The sequence below is a fragment of the Rattus norvegicus genome, chromosome 9 (assembly GCF_036323735.1).
Source record: "Rattus norvegicus strain BN/NHsdMcwi chromosome 9, GRCr8, whole genome shotgun sequence".
Lineage (NCBI taxonomy): Eukaryota > Metazoa > Chordata > Mammalia > Rodentia > Muridae > Rattus > Rattus norvegicus.
Genome location: NC_086027.1, coordinates 69,206,415 through 69,229,066, shown reverse-complemented (window position 1 = coordinate 69,229,066; position 22,652 = coordinate 69,206,415). Strand labels below are relative to the sequence as shown.

The following is a 22,652-nucleotide window of genomic DNA, read 5'->3' as shown; positions in this document are numbered from 1 at the left end:
TGTTTGTAGAATGGATCTTGCTATGTAGCCCTGACTTGCCTAGAACTTACTATGTAGACCAGTCTAGCACCCAAACCTTCAAGCACTAGGATTATAAGTAAGCTGTACCACACTCAATTTCTTCTCTCAAAAAAACCACCTGCAGATACCATATTATGTTTCTCCAAAAAAGCTAAGAATGTATCAAAAAACATACAATGACTAGATTACTGGGTTAGAGCTGTTATGTTTTCTGATGAACAAATGTCGTATCTACAAAAGACTATTGAACAAAGAAATTTATCATTAGAGTAAACTCACTGAAAATAAGCATGTGAATATGAAATATTTGTAGTTTTAAGAAAATGGCTTTTTATAGTCCTGCTTGGTATCTGTTAAATCAAATTAGTCTCACTAATGAAACCTATATTTTATTTTTTACAAGGGTTTTTACACTGCAAATTCACAGAGTCCTCTTGAGTCTTGATTTGGAGTAAAATAATTTTCTTATTCACACAGTAATACAAAGACCAATCCACAAGCATGCTTTCAATTATGTCACAGTATAAATACTATGTTTTGCTTTTTTTTTTTTTTTTTTTTTTCTGGAGCTGGGGACTGAACCCAGGGCCTTGCACTTGCTAGGCAAGTAAGTGCTCTACCACTGAGCTAAATCCCCAACCCCACAGTATAAATACTAACAACTTTATACTTTGATTTTTTTCTGAAAAGTCAAATTTACATTTCATGTTATCCATAATGGAGACTTCTGAATCGCCTAGAATAAAGGACCAAAGGAGCCCACAACAATACAGAAGAACATGATGTGGAGTTTTACCTCGGCTGGTTTGCCGACACCCACTACAATCAACTTGCCATCTTCTAAGCCAACGAGAATGTGGCTGTGTTCTTTGGTTATGGAAACACAGTGGATAGGTAATCGCATGGCTAATGGAGCGATGCTGAGCTTCAGGCTGGAAGAGATAAAAAGCAGACAGTTACATGCACACAGGACGGATACACAGGAATTTATATGTGGATGGGGACTTGATCACCTAGTTCCTCATTCCAACTTTACACACGTCAGATTTACAGGCATACACGACTGTACTCCAATTATAGCTCATCCTCTCATAGTTTCCTTACGTTGCTCTCCATTTCCAATCTTATTAATTCTTCAATAAGACTCCTCTGATTATTCAGCTTTAAGCTCTTCCTGCACACACTACTTCTCTCTTTCGTTGGAGATAGCTGACTTTGAACTCACAATCAGACTCCTGAGTATAGATCTGAATGTGCCATCTTGACAGACAACTTCTAAAAAGTCTTAAGCCCTTCAAGGTCCATTTTATACTCAAGCATCACAATACTGAGAATATAAGCTCTTTCATTGTTTTTATCTTGTTGACTGATAAGTGAAAAGTGAATAAAAAGGCCCCAAAGCTCAAAAAGTGCACATGTGTGAATCTTTGTGGTTAACAAAACAGTGCTATTTGCTTTGTCTGATACTCCATACGATAGACATACTATATAATATTACTTCATACATATAATCTATATGCTTCTCCCCACCCCCATCCCAGTCTGTCTGATATCTCTCTTGCTCTCTCTCTCTCTATGAATCCATTGGTTTTTCTAATTTGTGAGTCTTCTTGTTAGCGCTAGACTCTGAAGAGCAGGATGTGAGAGGAAAAATAAGGAACAGTATCCACTGGGGTAGGGACGGAGTCCCAAGGGCTGATACCACAGACATATTCCAGCCATGGTCAGATCAGGCTGCCTCTTCTTTCCTTGTGTGACTTGCAGGTGTGTGCATGCCTGGTGTACAAGGAGGTCAAAGGACAATATCAGGTGCTTGTCTTCACCTTCGATCTTTTATAAGACAAGGTCACCTGTTGCTTGTCCATTATCTGCCAGATAAGCTAGCCCACAAGCTTCTAGGAACACAGGGATTACAGATGCTTTCACTATGACTCTGCATCTGGTTTTTATGTGTGTGCTGGGAATTCGAACCCACATCCTCATATTATGGAGCAAGTACGTTTACCTACTGAATCATTTTCCCGACCATCCTCTTCTTCGGTAACAGACCACTTTCACACTTACCTGTGGAGCTCTCTTACAGACAGTAGCCCTTGTAAGCTGCCAGTGATAATGTGTTCTCCAACTATGCACATGTCTGATATTTGTTCACTCAGGACTTGAGACCCAAGATATTTTCCATTTATAGAAAACACATGTAACAGGTTCTTATCCTATAAAGAATTAGGAAACATTAAGAATCGTGAATAAAAGCTGAGTTTTTATATTGTCAATTAAAACTGTAACATAATTAGTTAAGATTTTTAGAATAAAAACATGGCTATATTTAAAAAAAAAGTATGACAATATCCGATGGACTTAAAGCCATATTGCTAAAAAACAAGTAAGAGTTAAATTAAAAAGTTAAAATATTTTCCAGTTTAAAGATATTTCACATTTCTAAAAAAAGATGCTCTTGCTACTTAAAAGCTTTACTATTATAAGGAAATAAATATATAAAGTTCAAGTTTATTTTTTACTGTCTTGCCCACAAAAGAACTTATGTTTGCGATTAAAGTTCATGACATCCCTTATAATCAAAGCTTAGAAGTTTTGTTTGTGGAACTGGGGATTAAATCTAGGGCCTTAGGCTTGCAAAGCAAGCAGTCTTCTAATAGAGTTATATCCTTAGCTCTAAGAAATTACATTTGAAATCATGTATAAAATAGGTCAACAGAAATCTCTGAAATAAAATATAAAATAAAATAAGAATGAATGTGGCAAAAGTCTAATGGTGAGTAAGGAGTAAGTGGCTCATAAGAGAGTACAAGCTGCCTCTGTAGAGAAGGGCTGTATACCTTGAGGGTGGACTTTTCTTCCAAGCTGGAATAGACGACAATGTGTCCTTCCCAGGATATGGCCAAACTGGGAATGGTCAAGAACAGGGAACTCTCACAAGGTGGTCGTAAGGTTCTCAAGTACTGCCCTTTCTGAATGGTATGTATAATCACACTGCCATCCTACACACAGGAGAGACCAGAGATGAAACAGAAAACAACAAGGCAGACGGCAAAGTGGCCGATAAACAATGTGGGAAAGAAATCGAGGAAACAACTGTTACACCAAGGACATGTATGTTTCAGGAAAGACCCTAATCTTGCAACCTCAGAAGTACTTATCTTGTTAAGTGCTATCTTCTTAAACTCGAAAGGCCAATAAGGTCCCTAAATACAATTAACTCCCTTTAAGTTCACTCTTTATACATTACTTTAACAATGCTTACTATAAAAAATTTCCCTATTTCCATACAAGAAACTTCAAACACAAACATTGCTATTCAATTTATAGAAAGAGTGTTATTTCTTAAAAACAAACTCTTACCCTTGACCCTGATACTGCCATGTCGAGTTCAGTGCTGATACCCACACTCAGTATCTCATCAGTGTGTCCATAGAGGATTTGAAAAGGTTTAGGTGCTAAGCCCACAGGAGTGCCTCCCTACAATTAAAAAGGAAAAGTGAAGGTGAATGGTTTCCTGCTATTTATCTTTCCATCTAAGCCTCTTGCTGGTTTTTGTTTATTTGTTTTATATCAAAATTTATATTATATACTTTCTCTTAACAAAGCAATATGACAGGCAGTTATAACCACTGAGGCCACCAACACTCAGTCTTCTGTGGATTCTTGAATTTATTCTGTCTTTTGAACTTCACAATTAAACTGAATGGTATCAATGCTGACATTTTAGATTAATTGTTCCAAGTTATTTGCTCTTAGTCTACAAATTTATTCTTCCTTAAATTCAACTAAACATTTTATATATCTGAATACTTCCTGGGATCTAGGATCTAGAGTTTGAATTTTAGGGACCTCAATTATATTTATTCTGATTTGCTTTTAATTTTTTTTCTTTTTTTCTTTTTTCTTTTTTTTGGAGCTGGGGACCGAACCCAGGGCCTTGCGATTGCTAGGCAAGCGCTCTACCACTGAGCTAAATCCCCAACCCTGCTTTTAATTTTTAAAATTTTGTTTTCATTACTTTATTTACATGTTGTGTCTGTGTGAATGCCTGTGGAGGCCAGAAGAGGGCACTGGGTCCTCCAGGGCTAGAGCTACAGGAGCTGGGAGCCGTCTGATGAGAGTACCGGGGTCTCGGGAAAAGCAGCAGTGTTGGTCACTGAACCCTCTCTAGCCCGGCCTTTCATTTCTATAGCTACCACTCTTTTTCTTAACAGTGTGTGTACACATGCACAGTAGCTCGCTTTACTGCTCTTGGCTTTACTCCCTTGAGACAGGGTTTCTCACTGAATCTGGAGCTGTTTTTCACATAGCCTGGCAAGCCACTGAGTCCCAGAAATCCTCTTGCTAGAAATGTGTGCACCATCACCAATGGTGCTTCAACCACTTATTAGGCAGATGCTCTACTATTAAGCTATATACTCAGCCTTTAAAACAATAATTTTTGCAACAAAAGCATTACCAAGTTACTCAAGTTGACTTAAAACGATCACTCTGTATCCAGGCAAGCCTTGACTTTGTGATGCTCCTGCCTCAGCTTCTACACAGGATGAAACTGCAGGCTAATAAGACAAATTTGTTGAAGAAAATTTCTCTAGAATGTCTTTTTCTTTAAACCTATTTGTGTATGTTTATATTTTATTTGAGGAAATGTCAGCTGTGTGTCACACTGTTTTATTCATAGTTATTCTAGACAGGTCTGTCTAGAAACTTTGTTTTTAATATTACAAGCATAAATTCCCCTGTGAGCACTTCTTGTGATGCATTTGATTTCCCTACACACTTCACCTTATTTAATGTTTACAAATCAGGCCATTCCTGTATCATGCAATTGATGTAACAGAAAAGCTTTACAATTCAAGTAAAAGAAGAAACACTTTTTACATTCATTTAATAAAAGTTGAATATCCAAATATTAAATGTGGTAATGACAAAACAAAAATGTGAGCCCTTATTTTAAAAAAGTAAAACAAAAATTATAGTATTAGCAAATAAAATAAAATAGCAAAATGTAGTAACAATAAAAATGAGTAATGCTAATTTATTATATGAATTCAAGGCAGTTCAAAACTAAGAAATTTCTTAACTGTATTTAGAAAAAGAAAAGAAAACACTAAGAGTAACCATAGAAAGACAATTACAGAGGACATTACTCATAATACCAACAAAATGAGAACACAAACTATAGATGAGGAATAGCGCCGTACAAATGTATACAAGTTCATTTCAGCAACTGCACTGTGGTGGTAAGAACAACTGTTAGGGCTGTCAAGATGGACCAGTGGGTAAAGGTGTTTGCCACCAAGGCTGATTCTCTAAGTTTGGTCCCAGAATCGCCCATGGTAGAAGAGGACTGACACCCCCAAACCCCCACCCCCGTCCAAAAGCTGTCTTTTGACCTCTACATATGCACCATGGCATGCACACACAAGTGAATAGATAAACATAATAAAAAATTAAAAAGAAAATCACTGGTGTTAGAAGACACACATGGAAGCACTCAGTGGAACAGGAAGTGCTCCCCACATGTAAATAGATAAGAAAAATAAAGATGCTGAAAGGGCACAGACACTGAGGATGTTATAGCAAAAGGAGCAAATAAGTTTGAAATTTCATTAAAATTAACTTACCAAAAGGTAGGATAAAATAACTAGAAACAAAATATAATACTGATAAAAACTGACAGAAAATACTGCATCAAAGAACTAAATTGTAAAGTCATTTTCAACAAAAATTATACATAAGGCAGGATTTTCAATTTTTTTTAAAGATTTTATGTATTTATTTTATTTATATATGTACACTGTAGCTGTCTTCAGACACACCAGAAGAGGGCATCGGATCCCATTACAGATGGTTGTGAGCCACCATGTGGTTGCTGGGAATTGAACTCAGGACCTCTGGAAAAGCAGTCAGTGCTCTTAACCACTGAGCCATCTCTCCAGCCCAGTATCATTGTTTTTACTCCACTGCATTAGCTAATAATTGTAATAGGATAAGCAAGTAAAATGATAGATTGGAAAATAGGGAAAGTCACCATTATTTCTAGATCACATGATGCTATAGCCACCTTAGGGTCAGAAAATCTAAGAATGTCAGTAAGTATGAGTTCAAATATGTTGTAAAGTTAGAGAAAATAAAATAACCATACATCAATCACATCACAACTTTCCTTCACAGTAGTGAAAATCAGTAAGAGATGAAGTATAGTGTAGTACAGAACACAAATGTAAATAAAGTGATTAAGGGGTTATCCAAAGACATTAAAAAGGTGTGAGACAAATAATGAAAAGGCATTTGTATTTCTACATGACAATTATAAAAATGTCAACACAGAAATTTACTAATTAAATACTCTTTCTTATGTTTATTTTTCTTCCTATGATTTTTTTGAGAAAGAATCTTGCTATATAAATCAGACTGGTCTTGAAGTTACCATACAGCCCAGGCCTTTTAAATTTAGTTAACTACTCAATTCCATGAGAATTGGTTGTGTCATTTTGCAAATATAGATAGTCCCCAAATTACAGTAGCTTACTAAAATGTACTTTTTAATCACAATACGTATCAGAGAAATTAGCCAGGTTCTGATCTTTGTCGTTGAACCTCTGTTCTTGGCAATCTCAGTACAAACATCCAGGGATTTGAGTTAGGAGGAGGTACAGGATGGGAGAGGAAGAGGAAGAGGAAGAGGAAGAAGAGGGTAAAAGAAAAAGAGGGGAGGGGAATAGGAGGAGTGGTAAGAGTGGGGTCTGGTGACTGAGGCAGCAGAGTCTTTCAGGTCATCTTTGAGTAGGTGGGTCATACTTATAATCTATAAAATATGAACAGAACACAGTTCTGGAGGCTCTTTCTTTGTTCTTCTCTCTCTCTCTCCACCCCCCCTCTTTTTTTTCTTTTTCTTTTTCCCAAAGCTGGGGACCAAACCCAGGGCCCAAGCGCTCTACCACTGAGCTAAATCCCCAACCCCTTCCCCCCCTCTCTCTTGACTTTAGTTGTTTATAAGGGATAAATAACATATGTTTCTGGAAGGGGTTTTCTTTCTGGTGGCATGTTATCAAAAAGTTAATCCAGTAAGTTGGCCTTACACCACCCAGAATTAGCTTTGATGACTGTTTCAGTATCCCCTGCACAATGAGGGCATGTATGTAATATAATAGGGAGACTGGATTTGTACAGAAGTGAGCACAACTCCAACCAGCTTGCAGGTCAGTTTAGGAAACAACTGGAAGGAAACATAAGGAAAGGGCTGGAGAATGGCTCATAAGTTAGAAGCATTTGTTCTTGTAGAGGACCCAGCAACCACATAATGGCTGTAACTGCACCTCCAGGAAATCTGACACCCTCTTTTGACCTCTGTGGGCATTAGCCATGCATGAGGTGCACCTACATACATGGAAACAAAACAGTCATTCGCATTAATATAAAACAAAGAAATCTAAAATGATTTCTTTGAGAAGAATGAGAGAAGAAAAGAAAGAATAAAGAAAGTGGAGAAAGGAGACAGCTGGTTTAACAGTGGGTTTTAGTTTAGGCAAAGCGTTCAGAAGACTGTAGGATTCTGTCCCAGAACACTAAAGATAAGGATAGTGGCAGAGTAGAACCCAAAGTTGTAGGCTGAGTAGTAACTCAAGGTTCAGTGGACAGGCAATCCACACGGATAACACCTAAGCCCTTAAAAGGCCTCCTCAGATGAAGTAACCTTTCCTGTTTGGAATGAGTGAGCTGAAACCCACTCCCTCCCCAGAAAGCGAGTTAGTGAATGCAAGGGAACATGCTGCTAGGCTATTCCAGATCACGGTGATTCAATTCACTAATGCAATACCCAGAATCACACTTTAGTATACTGATGCAAAGAAGTGGGAGCATTACTTAGTCCTTGTGGTTATACAATTCCTATGTTCCAGAGGATTCTGTATATTTTATGTGACATGAGACTTTCTAACATACTGACTAAACAAAGTCAGAAGTCTAAATATTTGACTCTCCTTATAATAGATGATTCATCTATAAAATCTTGTAAATACTTCTACCTGCCTAAAAGGTTTTTTGTTTACTTATCATAAAATTTATGACTACAGATAAAGTGGTAGAAAATAATAGCAGTGTGAATGACCTGCAATGCCAGAGTCACTTCTCTAGGTTAAAGGGAACATAAAGTGAGGGTAGAGACAGAAAGAAGACATCAGGGAGTCAATATTTAAAGAAGTGGTGTGCATTTTGTATGTGCAAATAATCACAGAGTGGGAGTGGGAGGCCTAGGCTGCACTGTGTTTAATGTCTGACAAATACAAGTCTCTGGGTTGTTTGTCTATTGGAGTTGGGAGAATTGCCATCATGTGCAAAGTTGTCAGCGATCTGAAGCATGTAAACATGTAAATCCTAGGGCGTCCCCGTCACTCACACCCCATTGAGTGTGCATATGCTGGAGATACAACACACTGTTGTCTTCAGCAGTGAGTCACGGCAGGACAGTCTGTCTTCCCAGCTTGTAGAGGTGGTTTGGGTTCCCCCCCCCTCTTTGTTACTTGAATGAATATATTACTTTTTAAAAGTGAGATGCTGTTTTGATAACCCCAAACAATTAGTTTTCGAGAAAATTTTAGATTTCAATAGGGAAAAAAAAAAAAGCTCAGGCCTTCTGAGAGTGATTGGAGAAGAGTCTACAACCATAACTAACTAAACCAGGATCATCCCTAACAGCACTCTGTAAACATTTGTCCTTATACCCACAGAGGAGTGTAGTTTTTACCCCTTATCAAGAAAATTTCTGGGGTTGGGGATTTAGCTCAGTGGTAGAGCGCTTGCCTAGGAAGTGCAAGGCCCTGGGTTCGGTCCCCAGCTCCAAAAAAAAGAACCAAAAAAAAAAAATTTCTCCTTGTGATAGATGGAGTCCTCTGTAAAAGAATTACAACTGATTAAATCACACAACTGTGGATGGAGCTCAGCCTCAATAAAAAACATCTATAAAACAACTCCGCCTCCAAGGCTCAGTGATCATGGCAAAGGATGGGCAGAAAGAGTGTAAGAGCCATAGGGTCAGCCAGTTTGCTGTGAGACTGTCTCCTACGCCCATACAGTCTCACCAGCGCATCTGCCCAGACCTGACTGAACAAGGATGACGATGATGAGCATGCCAAACGGATGGGATGCTAACAAGCAACAGCCAACAGGCACTGAATAAAACTGAGAGAGGTGGGACTTCCCAGGATCTAGTACCAAAAGTCGATTCTTAAAGCGTGCATACAAGTAACATGATATGGACTCGACAGGTTATATTTAGGAATATATATATGTATAGGTAAATACATAAACACATACAATAATGACTAACGAAAAAAGAGGCCATGAAATTTGAAGGATAGTGGAAGGGTTATATGGGAAGGTCTGAAAGATGAAAGGGAAGAGAAGAAATGGTGTAATTAAATTATAATCTCAAAAATCTCAGGCCTTGTGCTTTTGGTAATTACTCACTATGCCCAGTTAAGAACAATTTTCAGTAGGACTACCACAGACTAGAAGAGAACAGGTTTTGTGTGAAAAGTGTGTAGTGTATGTGTGTGGCGAGGGGTGCTCTTGCTTGTGCACAGATGTGTGGAAACTAGGGGCTGTTGTCAGGATATCTTCAATTGCTTCTCTTCTTTCATTGTTTAAGACAGTGTCTCAGTGAACCTGAAGCTTGTCATTCCACTGGGCTGGCTGGCCCTGTGCTGCTGGGATTCTCCTGAGTCTGCTTCCTGCCCCAGTGTGAGAGTTACAGGAACTCATATGCCTGCTTTTACATGGGTGAAGATCTGACCGAGGGCCTCATGCTTGCACAGCAAGAACTTTATCCACTGAGCCCTCTGGCTAAAAGTTCAGATAAAAAAAATAAACACTCATCTAAAAGAATCTGTAGGAACACTTGTAGTAAAAGGAGCACAAAAGAGAAATCTGCCTAAACAAGCATGGTGTTACCAAAGCAAAAACACTGGTACATGTAAAAGTAGGTAAACAGAAAAGAGTCGAGGGCATAGAAAAGCACTCAGTTGGATGGGTAACGCCATTCTTGGTTCCCACTGAGTCACAGATGAAGCCTTATGAACACTAAGCTATTAATGCTGTGGCGTAAGAAGCAGAGGAGATATGGGTGCTAGACAGCCTGCTAGCAGGGTAGAAAACTTATCAACTATTGCAATAAAAAACCCTCTCTAAACCAATGTCATGATAGGAAAGTAGTAAAGAGGAGGGCCTTCTGGACATATGTAACTTCTACAGTTCCACCAGACAGGATAGGAGGAAATGTTATTATGTTAACACAATTACTTTTCTAGAGAAACTGGTGAGGAGTAATTTTTGGTAACTATTAGAGATAAAGCCATGAATCAGGCAACAAACCTAGAAAAGAATGGTATTCAAGATAGGGCAGAACTCAGAAAACACAATACAAAAAAGTTCAAAATGTCATTTACTGCCTGAGAAAAACTTGTTACCCCAGTCCAAGACCATAAAATGTGCGGTTATTACCTGTTGTGTTATTTGCCATATCATGCATGTAGTGTCCCTGGAACCAGAAATCAAGTGTATTCCACAGTAATCTGTAGCTAAGCAAGTCACAATATCTGTTTGAAGAAAAAATAAAATAAGATGGATATGCTCTGACAGAACAGAATTTTAAGGGCAATTTCAGTTAATGTTCAAATTATTACTAAGCTAGGGCTGGCAGGATGGTTCAGTAAAGGATCCTGCTGCCAAGACTAGTGATCTGCACTTAATCGCTTTAGACATACATAGCAGCAGAGACCTGATTCCTACAAGTAGTCCTCTAACCTCCATGTGCACATGTGTGTGCCCACCTCAATGAATAATTAAATGTATTTAAAAATATGAGGTGACAGTAACAGGACATTCACGGGCCAGTCATCTGGAGAGCTGTCATTGAGACCATTCATTCTGGGTGATCTGTGATGCACTGACAGAGGTTTGCTAGCATTGTGCAGAGAACTGAGGATGGACCCATAGGTAATTTTGCTGTTTTCCACTCCCTCACCCTAGTCACATTCTCCTCCAATGGAAAATTATTATTTTATGAAATGTATGCTTAAGAAAAATAGTACAGGGGCTGGATTTTATAGGAGTCTCTTCCAGAGAACACAGGTTTGATTCTAAGCACCTACACGGAAGGTCACAACTATCTGTAAATCCAGTCTTGGGGGATCTGATGACATCTTCTAACCCCAGCAGGCACTGCACAAAAAAATGTGGTGCACAAAAAAAGTATGCAAAACACTTAAACACATAAAGTAAATGAATAAGAAAGACAGTACATATTATGCTGCAAATTCATAACATTAAAAAAAAAGTTCCAGAATGGCCCTGAAATAGCTACACTAAGTAATACCTTAGAAATCACGTGTACAGAATCAACAGCAGACTCAGTTACCCTAACTTAACAGGTTTATTGAAAGAAAAAAATTTTTATTCTTATACCAAGACCTGAAATACAAAGTTGTACCAAGTTAATATATGTTCAACAATTTTATCTCTCATACTTTACTGTTAATAATGTCTTGTCTGTAAGCTACTACCCAAAGACTATACATGGACTGACCCTGGGCTCCAACCTCATAGGTAGCAATGAATAGCCTAGTAAGAGCACCAGTGGAAGGGGAAGCCCTTGGTCCTGCCAAGACTGAACACCTAGTGAACGTGATTGTTGGGGGGAGGGCGGTAATGGGGGGAGGATGGGGAGGGGAAGCCCATATAGAAGGGGGGGGGAAGGGGTTAGGGGATGTTGGCCTGGAAACCGGGAAGGGGAATAACAATCGAAATGTAAATAAGAAATACTCACGTTAATAAAGATTAAAAAAAAGTCTTGTCTATTAATGACAAATTTTATTATATGGCCACAACATTGTCATGTCTACAATCCAAATTAAAAATAAAACTTGGTTTAATATCTTTTCATGTAATATGAAAGTATATTTAATTTATACAGTACTTATAAATTTATACGATACTTATTCCTATCAGGAACATATGTCACTTTATACAATAAAAGGAACTGAAAATTAATTCTTACCTATATGCCTGATGTTATGAGAGACAAGTTTGCCTTTGGTAAGTGACATTACTTGGATACTGTTATCCCAGTGCCCAGCACTGAAGAGCAACTTTGCATCGTGTGACACTGCAAACAGTTTGGAAGTGATCTCCAGTCCTGGGGCAAAAGGACCACTCAAGGCACGCTGAGCTCTGTAAATACAACTGAATTTTAGACTTTGCCTTCAGAGATCCATTAGGTTATTATCAATTACAAAACATCTCTCAGCCAGGGATGATGACACACTGCTTAATCCCAGCACTCAGAAGGCAGGTAGATCACTGTTAGTTTGAGGCCAGTCTGGTCTCCAGCCTGAGTTCCAGGCCAGAGAGGGTTATACAATGAGATCCTGTCTGAGAACAACAACAAACCAAATAAAGATAATTTGTGAGTGGTAAAGAATAATATGGCAATTTACCATTCCCAAAGTAATATTATATTCTATATATGTTATAATAGAAATCTGGTAATGTCTGAATACTGTCAGGGTATGACTTAAAAACAGAGGGGAGGGGAAGTGGGAAAGAAGAGAATCACTGGGCAGTCAGGGCGCATGCCTTTAATCCCAGCACTCGGGAGGCAGAAAGGCAGATGGATCTCTCAATTTCGAGGCCAGCCTGGTCTACACAGTGATATACAGAAAAGCCCTATCTCGAAAAAAACAATAAACAAATAAACACACAAAAAAAATCATCTGTTCTGCATTAAATGTTTAATTACTTACTTTGGGTTTGTCACAGTTTGATCTTTGATGAATGTGAAGTAGTTAGAAATATTTCGGTCATATGGTAGCCATCCATGGGTTCCAATAACATAATTCATGCTTACTGTTATCTGAAAAAGAATATATGAAATTGAAATAAAAGATTAAAGAATGTGGCTAAGCATAACCAGATGCTCACAGATTTTGACATCTAACATTTAGGGATACTGTAAGACTTATGAAGCCAAATCTTGAGTAATTCAAGTGGAAAGCCTGTTTACAGCTTATTGTAAGAAGAGTTGTCTTCTTTAACAAATTATTTTCCCTCTTAATTTCTCAGGTGGTTAGTGTTAATAAGGTTAACTTTTGCCATAAAAATATGAAATAAACATTACTTAGACCAAATCAGTAGAGTTTACAAACTGCTACAATGTACCGGAAGTGATAATTCCCTGAAGGATGTACTTGATTTTAAAAGAGAAAAGTTTTTACTCCCTCAATTATAGAACAACAGGCTACCCATCCTCAGATTTAGAAAACTTAAAAAAGTATAGATTTTAAAGTGGAAAACTACAGTGTCTTGCCAGTGAGAACTACGACCAGTGCTATGCCATCTCTGTTCACTGTGCTACAGCACATTTTATCACGCATCAGTTACAAAATTACAACGACAAACCTAGGCTTAGCTCCTGTGCCAAGGTCTCAGATCCCTGCTTGCTAGCTTTGTGATCTGGGGATTTGTACTCCTGAGATTTAATCTCTTACCTATAAAAGGGAAATAAGAGCTTCTACTGCACAAGGATATTGGGTAGATAAATATCAATTCATTTAAAACTCATTCCTACTCAGTGAAATGCCCTAGGATGTGCTCTCTTAATAAAATCTGTATTAAGAATCGACAAATGGGATCTCATAAAACTGCAAAGCTTCTGTAAGGCAAAGGACACTGTGGTTAGGACAAAACGGCAACCAACAGATTGGGAAAAGATCTTTACCAATCCTACAACAGATAGAGGCCTTATATCCAAAATATACAAAGAACTCAAGAAGTTAGACCGCAGGGAAACAAATAACCCTATTAAAAAATGGGGTTCAGAGCTAAACAAAGAATTCACAGCTGAGGAATGCCGAATGGCTGAGAAACACCTAAAGAAATGTTCAACATCTTTAGTCATAAGGGAAATGCAAATCAAAACAACCCTGAGATTTCACCTCACACCAGTGCGATTGGCTAAGATCAAAAACTCAGGTGACAGCAGATGCTGGCGAGGATGTGGAGAAAGAGGAACACTCCTCCATTGTTGGTGGGATTGCAGACTGGTAAAACCATTCTGGAAATCAGTCTGGAGGTTCCTCAGAAAATTGGACATTGAACTGCCTGAGGATCCAGCTATACCTCTCTTGGGCATATACCCAAAAGATGCCTCAACATATAAAAGAGACACGTGCTCCACTATGTTCATCGCAGCCTTATTTATAATAGCCAGAAAATGGAAAGAACCCAGATGCCCTTCAACAGAGGAATGGATACAGAAAATGTGGTACATCTACACAATGGAATATTACTCAGCTATCAAAAACAACGAGTTTATGAAATTCGTAGGCAAATGGTTGGAACTGGAAAATATCATCCTGAGTGAGCTAACCCAATCACAGAAAGACATACATGGTATGCACTCATTGATAAGTGGCTATTAGCCCAAATGCTTGAATTACCCTAGATCCCTAGAACAAATGAAACTCAAGACGGATGATCAAAATGTGAATGCTTCACTCCTTCTTTAAATGAGGAAAAAGAATACCCTTGGCAGGGAAGGGAGAGGCAAAGATTAAAACAGAGACTGAAGGAACACCCATTCAGAGCCTGCCCCACATGTGGCCCATACATATACAGCCACCCAATTAGACAAGATGGATGAAGCAAAGAAGTGCAGACCGACAGGAGCCGGATGTAGATCGCTCCTGAGAGACACAGCCAGAATACAGCAAATATAGAGGCGAATGCCAGCAGCAAACCACTGAACTGAGAATAGGTCCCCTATTGAAGGAATCAGAGAAAGAACTGGAAGAGCTTGAAGGGGCTCGAGACCCCAAAAGTACAACAATGCCAAGCAACCAGAGCTTCCAGGGATTAAGCCACTACCTAAAGACTATACATGGACTGACCCTGGACTCTGACCTCATAGGTAGCATTGAATATCCTAGTAAGATCATCAGTGTAAGGGTAAGCCCTGGGTCCTGCTAAGACTGAACCCCCAGTGAACGTGATTGTTGGGGGGAGGGTGGCAATGGGGGGGAAGATGGGGAGGGGAACACCCATAAAGAAGGGGAGGGGGAGGGGTTGGGAGATGTTGGCCCGGAAACCGGGAAAGGGAATAACACTCGATATGTAAATAAGAAATACTCAAGTTAATTAAAAAAAAATCTGTATTAGTTTTGATCATCGTTAGTACTGTATGGTGATATTTCCTAGCTATTTTAGTGTGTCCACGTCACACAGGTGAGGCTGCAGTACTACCACAGGGTAGATTACTTGATTACTTTAAACATACTCTTTTAGGGGCGGAAAGGTGACTCAGTAGTTAAGAGTACTGGCTGCTTTTCCAGAGGACTTAGGTTTGGATCCTGACACCCCCCATGGCAGTTCAGAACCATCTATAATTCCAGAAGATCTGGTACTCTTTTCTGATCTCTGCAGGAACCAGGCATGAATGTGGTACACATCAAACAAGTAAAACATCCACACACATAAAATATGTTTTAAAAAATTCTTTTTAAATGTTTATTATTGGGACTGGAAAGATCATCAGTGGGTTAAGAGCCCTGGCTGCTCTTCCAGAGGACCTGAGTTCAATCCCAGCAACCACATGGCAGCTCACAACTGTCTGTAACTCCAGTTCCAGAGGCTTTGACACCCTCACATAGTCATACATGCAGACAAAACTCCAATGCACATGAAATTAAAATTTTTTTTAAAAAATTTATTATGGGGTCAATGAAATAGCTTAGAGGGATAAGGCAAGTGCCACCAGTACAGAGGACCCAAACTCAATTCCTATCACATGGTGGAAAAGGAGAATCAACTCACTGTGGTCCTCTGCCCTCTAGATGCAGGCTGGCATGTGCATAAGTTCAAACATACATACATACATACATACATACATACATACATACATATTCAATTTTTAAGATGTAAGTGAAATATTTCTCCATTTATTCCTTTTTGGTAAACTAATGAATACAGACATAGCAGTATGAAACAGGTGTACATCAACTTACCAGTAACTCAGGGCTGCCTTGAGACATAAAAGAACGAGATTGATTTCTAGGGATGATGGCCTTTAATAGTGGAATACCATCACTAATTCCCTGTTTAAAAAAAAAAAAAAGATGGTTAATGGCTGGTTTGGGTCATATTTATTACATACAAATTAGTGAAATTTTTTTTAAAAACAAGGATGACCCCTATAAAACTTTACTTTATTCTACCTGATCATGTAATAATTTACTATAAAATGTGGGAAAGGGATTACACACCATGTTTGAGTAGCTAGCACAATTGAATCATCTAAAACTTATCACCATCTGTTCCAATACTCTGTTTGTGAGCAGATGTAAATGCCAAGGACCAGAAATCACTAAAAATATAGAGATTTAGAATTTTTCTTTGCCCCTTCCTATACTGACACAAACATAATACGGATGTACGTGCTTAGAATAAGCTAAGTGAGAAAGTTGTTTATAACTTACAGGAGAATCCTTGCTAGGCAAGCGCTCTACCACTGAGCTAAATCCCCAACCCCTGAGAAAATCTCTTATCCAAATTAACAAAAAGGCAGAGAGAGAATATCCAAATTAACAAAATTAAAAATGAAAGGGGAACAGACATAACAATAGACATTGAAGAAATCCAGAGAACCATAGGAACATACTAAAGCCAGGTAGCTTTAGTGCAGAATTCTACTAGACCTTCAAAGAAGAACTAATGCCAATACCATTCAAATTGTTCTACAAAATAGAAACAGAAGGAGCTTTGCCCAATTCAGTTTATGAGGCCACAATTACCATGATACCAAGACCACATAAAAAACTGCAACAACGAGATAGACCAGATTTCCTTATGTACATAGAAGCAAAAGTTATCAATAAAATATTTGCAAGCCAAATCCAAGAACACTTAAAAATCATCTACCACAATCAAGTGATTTGGGGATAGTTAAACATATATAACTTGATAAATGTAATCTACCATATAAACAGATTGAAAGACAAAAAGCACATGTTCGTCTCACTAGAAGCAGAAAAGGTCTTTGACGAAATCCAACATCCATTTCATGATAAATGTCCTGGAGAGATGATATAATTAACATTACAGAGGCAGTTCCCTGAAAGGCCAACATTAACTTAAATGGAGAGAAACTCAAAGCAATTCTACCAAAATCAGATGCAAGGCAAAGTTGTCCATTTCCTCTGTAACCATTCAATATATTACTTGATGTCTTACATAGAGCAGTAAGACAACTGAAGGAGAACAAAGGAATGCAAACTGGAAAGGAATAAATCAAAGTATCTTTATTTGTAGATGATATGACAGTGTGCATAAATGATACAATGAATTCCATATAGGAAAATTCCTATGGCTGATGAACACTTTCAGCAAAATAGTTGGACACAAAATTTACTCAGAAAAATCAGTAGGCCTGCTATATACAAACGACAAATGGACTAAGAAGGAAATCAGGGAAACAACACCTTTTACAATAGAGTCAAATACTATAAAATACCTTGTGGTAAATCTAACCACACAGTAAAGACTTGTATGAGAAAAAGTCTCTTAGAAAAACTTTAAGACATCACCCCACCCCACCCCACCACCCCCACAAAAAAAAAAAGAAAAAAGAAAAAAAAATGTAAGCCTACCTCCAATGGCTTACATTTACTAACAGTATCTGATTTGACTTAAGGCCTACTGCAGGAGATAGAACCCCTATCCAATAGTGCTTGGGTGACCAAGAGCCTGAGACTAGATAGCACAGAGGCCTACGGTAAAACAAAACACTACGTTCCTTAAAAAATAAATAAATAAAATGACTCCTAATGCTTTTGCAAAACTCATTATCAGTTCCTTACTCAGTCACCAGAGAGGCTTCTTCTGCAGCAGAGACCCCCACAGCAAGATATTATACAATGTGAGATGCCTTGGTCATTCAGCCCTAAATGCAACATCCCCATCAATCCCTACTCTTAGGGCGGAGAAAACCCTGTAGATGATGAGGTGGGAAGAGTGTAAGAGCCAGAGGGGATGGAGGACAGCAGTACAAGGCCCTGTGAGTCAACATGGTACAGCACACAGGGACTCAGAGACCGAGGCAGTACACACGGCCTGATGGGTCTGCATGAGGTACTCTGCATATGTACCATGGCTTCCACCTAGTGTTTTTATTAAATTTGTGGGTGTATGAACCTCTGGGTCTCTGTTTCTTTGCCTTCTCTTGGGTTCTTTTCCTTCTATTTGTTTTGTTCAATTCCACTGTGTTCGTTTTTCTTACTATATTTTATTATTATCCTTTAAAAGTTTAGTTATTTTCTAACAAAAGACAAAAAGGGAATAGATCCAAATTGGGGGAGGGGTAGCTGGGAGGAACTAGAAGTAGCAGAGCCCTTGGGAAGCACACAGTTCCAAGTGTTCACTTTCCCTTTGTGGTAACAGTCACTCATTACACTTCTGCCTGTGTAAACAAGGTAAATCATGCTGAACCCCGGCATTTCTTCTGGAGTTTGGTATTTTAGTATTTGGAAGGCAGGGTTAAATGTGACCAGCCAATAATAATAGCCTTAGACACTGTGTTGCTAATGAGCTTCCCTGGTAGACAAAAGTTGTTTTCCCATTTCATTTTTGGCAGAATTAAGCATGTACTAGGTAACTCTCACTAAGAACAAATTCTAGAATATTTGTATCTGACTTCCTCTAGATTTTTCCCCATGTGCCTTTTCCCCTTTGTAGATATTTCTTTCTATTGCTTCACTACAAAACAAAACACTTAGCTCTGAATCTAAAACAAGTACATTCTTTTGAAGATTTCTTTTGAAGATTTCACTGAACCAGAGGGTGGGGTCTTGAAGACCCTTAACCTCCTGAGACTAAACTGTCATTTCCCTTTTGTTTTTCTTCTCTCTTCCTCTCTCTTCCTCTCTCCCTCTCTCTCCCTCCCTCCCTCCCTCCCTCTCTCTCTTTCTCTCTCTCTCTCTCTATCTCTGTGTGTGTGTGTGTGTGTGTGTGTGTGTGTGTGTATGTGTGTGTTGTGCATAGATGTGGTAATGTTCTGTGCACACGTATTTGGAGACTACAGAATATTGGGTGTCTTCTACTATCTTCTTATTCCTTTAATACAGAAATGGTCTTTCACTATTTCAGTGAGTCTGGTTGGTCAGTGAGTTCTTGTGGCTATCTGTCTCTGCTCCTCAACTATGGGGACACAGGCATACACAGTCATGCCTGACTGCATGGGGATTTGAACTCAGGTCCTCAAGCTTCTATAGCAAATACTGTATCCAGTAAATAATTTTGCCAGTCCTTGGATATCATTCTTGAGCACTGTTTCTGTGTGTTCTAAGTTGAAGGTTAAATTACTTTTAGAAAAAGGCCAACATTGTAGTACTTTAAACACTGAAAATTTCAGTCAATATTTTAGGAAAGAGATTAATTTGTATGCACAAGAATATGTAAAAATACACCTATACTAAAATACAGTGCAACTTTACTGGAGAAAAAGTCATGGTATTCTAGACCTCAGAAACACAGGATTTTGTAAACTACAACCTGTAGAACAAATTTAGCTCACTGCCTATTCTGCAGATGGTAAGTAAGCTAAACATGACTATATATGTATCCTATATCAATCTTATCTAAGTTTACTGACGAAATTACTAATCCTTGAAGTCTAATCCTTGAAGTTTGCCAGCTTCTAATATATTGCATGAGAGACTGCTTGTTTTATGCAAGTTTCTAAATTATTATGAACATATTAACTTTTTAGCATTTTTCCAAAGAATATTGTGTCAATATTAAATTTAAAAGTATTCATGTATTTTACAATCTCATTGTGAAATATTCATAGCATTTTAATATGTATATATATGGATTTTTAAGTGAAATTTAAGGGTACGTAGTAAGAATTTGGTTTTTTTAAAAATCAAATTATGTGAATTTTTTTTTTTAGATCCTAGGTGTGGGATACAGAGCTACTTCAGATTGTCCAAAGCAGCTGACTATGATTTGTCTCACGCTCTGGCAGGGGTGTGATTCTGCCAGCTGAAGATAGTTTACATTTGTAATTCTGGGGCCTCTTGAGAAGATAAATATGAATGCCAGAGCCCTGAGACAGGTAGCCGGCTGCTGCTCCTCCTGCTGATGCTGGTGCTGTCTGGATGCTGTTGGTTGCTGTTTGTCAACAGAAGAAATTGGACTTGCCCCAAGGAACTCAAATCAGCAGGAAGTAATCTAACTAGACTGACATCCCCTTTACTCTCTATCCTCCTTTCTCTCTGACCTAGTGTTGGGAGCTGGAAGGACAGAATAAGGGTGAAGAAGGGTGGTAGGAAAAAGAACCCAATAAATTAAGTAGAAGCCTGGTTACAAGGGTACTCTTTCTTTTTTTTTTTTTTTTTTTTTCTTTTTTTTCCGGAGCTGGGGACCGAACCCAGGGCCTTGCTAGGGCCTTGCTCCTGCTAGGCAAGCGCTCTACCGCTGAGCTAAATCCCCAACCCCAAGGGTACTCTTTCAAGTATAGCATTAACTACTATTTTACTTGACTATTCCTTCCAACACTATCAATTAATAATCTCATGTGTTGGGACAAATTTTATAGATGAACAGACATAATTAAAAGCTATTAAATATCACCACTCTGCACAGCATTTCAACTGTTACAAGAAATTGAGTCTTACTATGTAATCCTTGCTGGCCTAGAATACTCTATGTAGACCAGCTGGCCTTGAATTAAAGAGATCCACTTGCCTCTGCCTCCCAAGTGCAGGGATTAAAGACATGTATACCATGTCCTGCCCATAAGAAGTACTCTAAATTATTTGTTCCTACTTGTTGAGAAAACAAGCTAAGAAAAAGAGTTCAGAATACCACTTAACAGCAAAGAAAAGCTTACAACAAAAGTAGTTTAAAAAGCCAAGTCTGGGGCTGGAGAGTTGGCTTGGTGGTTAAGAGCTCTTGCAGAGGATGCAGGTTTGAATTCCAGCACCCAGATCAGGCAGCTCATAGCCACCTGTAACTCTAGTTCCAGGAGCACACTTCGTCTAGTCTCCCCAGGCACCTGCATGTATGATGCACATAAACTCATTCAGGAGCACACAAGTACACATAACTGTTCTAAAATATATTACAACATTTTCTTCCATTAAAATGGAATAAATTGGAGTGGGGAGATGATTTAGTTAGTAAACTGTATTAGGATCCCCAGGACCTAGGAGTGGGGCAGCTCGCACCTATAACCCCAGCACTGGGAGCGGGAAGATAGATGGTAAGAGGTGAAGCTGCCTGGGACTCTCTGGCCAGCCAGCTTAGCCAGAACTGCAAGGTTTTGGTTTAGTCAGAGACTTTGCCTTTAAAAAATAAGGTGGAAAGAGCAACAAATGAAGATCCTGGAAAGTGACCTTTGGCTTTTCACACACACCAAATAACCGTCCAACTATAGGCATGGAAAAAGCACACCTGCACATACATGTACACATGTACACAAACACACAAAATAATTGAAATATAAAAAATTGAAGAAAGGTCTCTAATATTACCAAGTTGGGTTATTACCTCTATAAAAAATGACTTCAGTTCAGGGAGGTGTTGAAAGAGGTTTAGGGTTGAAATTTCTGTTTTGGTCTGCTTTTGAATGGCTTCTTCTGCTGATAGTCTTGGAGGGTGTGGTTCCTTCAAAATAATTTTAAGAAAGAATTTCAGAGTTACATGAAAGCATGTCTGTATTCACTCGACATGGTGGACTATGATACAATAGAATGCACGTGATGCACTGTTAGCAACTCCAGGCTGAGTCTAATCCCCCAGCATTCACCCTTTTCTGTGGACATCTCAATTTACTTTAAAGCTTTTCTTACTGATAGCACTCCTAAATATCCAGGTCAGAAGGATTTTTTTTCATGCTCTTTCCCCAATTATTCAGAATTTCCTAGTTTTTTTCCCCTTTTAAGTAGTCATTGACTGTTCATGATAAATCTTATCTAGCTAGCCTATTAAAATTCTCTTAAAAACAAACATTTTATTATTTTCTGTGTATATGTGAACCTGTATATGTCACAGTACATGTATGGAGGTCAACAGACAACTTGCAGGAGTCAATTCTCTTCCTTCTACCATGTTGACATGGGAGATTGATCTCAGATCATCAGGATTGGCAGCAGGTACCTTTACCCACTGAGACATCTCACTGGTCTAGCTATAGGTCCCCATAAAGGTAGCCATGAATTTTATTAACTTTTGGATTTTTAAAAAAAATTGTTTATTCATTTTATGTATATGAGTACACTGTAGCTTTCTTCAGACACACCAGAAGAGGGCATCAGATCCCATTACAGATGGTTGTGAGACATCATGTGGTTGCTGAGAATTGAACTCAGGACCTCTGGAAGAGCAGTCAGTGCTCTTAACCACTGAGCCATCTCTCCAGCCCTCACTTTTGGATTTTTAAGCACTAAGAAGTATGACAAGCTTGGCAGATGTTTAATAAATACTTGGTAAAATTAATAAAGCATTTAACAAACTTTATAATGTAGTATAATATTTAGTTTCTGAAATAAGACTCATCAAAATGTAAAATCTAATTT

General features: G+C 38.5%; 1 protein-coding gene across 8 annotated transcripts in view; it reads right to left on the bottom strand.

Annotated features, from left to right (window-relative positions):
• Nbeal1 (neurobeachin-like 1) overlaps positions 1–22,652 on the bottom strand; it is a 168,607-nt gene that overhangs the window by 8,866 nt on the left and 137,089 nt on the right. For all 8 annotated transcript variants that reach the window (XM_039084849.2, XM_039084852.2, XM_039084851.2 and 5 more), the window contains 9 exons: positions 21,625–21,741; positions 16,083–16,172; positions 12,825–12,934; positions 12,080–12,252; positions 10,525–10,619; positions 3,382–3,498; positions 2,859–3,020; positions 2,086–2,234; positions 818–953 (listed from right to left, as the gene is read on the bottom strand). In XM_039084849.2, the coding sequence (XP_038940777.1) occupies positions 818–953; positions 2,086–2,234; positions 2,859–3,020; positions 3,382–3,498; positions 10,525–10,619; positions 12,080–12,252; positions 12,825–12,934; positions 16,083–16,172; positions 21,625–21,741 (1,149 nt within the window). The remainder of the gene's footprint in view (positions 1–817; positions 954–2,085; positions 2,235–2,858; positions 3,021–3,381; positions 3,499–10,524; positions 10,620–12,079; positions 12,253–12,824; positions 12,935–16,082; positions 16,173–21,624; positions 21,742–22,652) is intronic.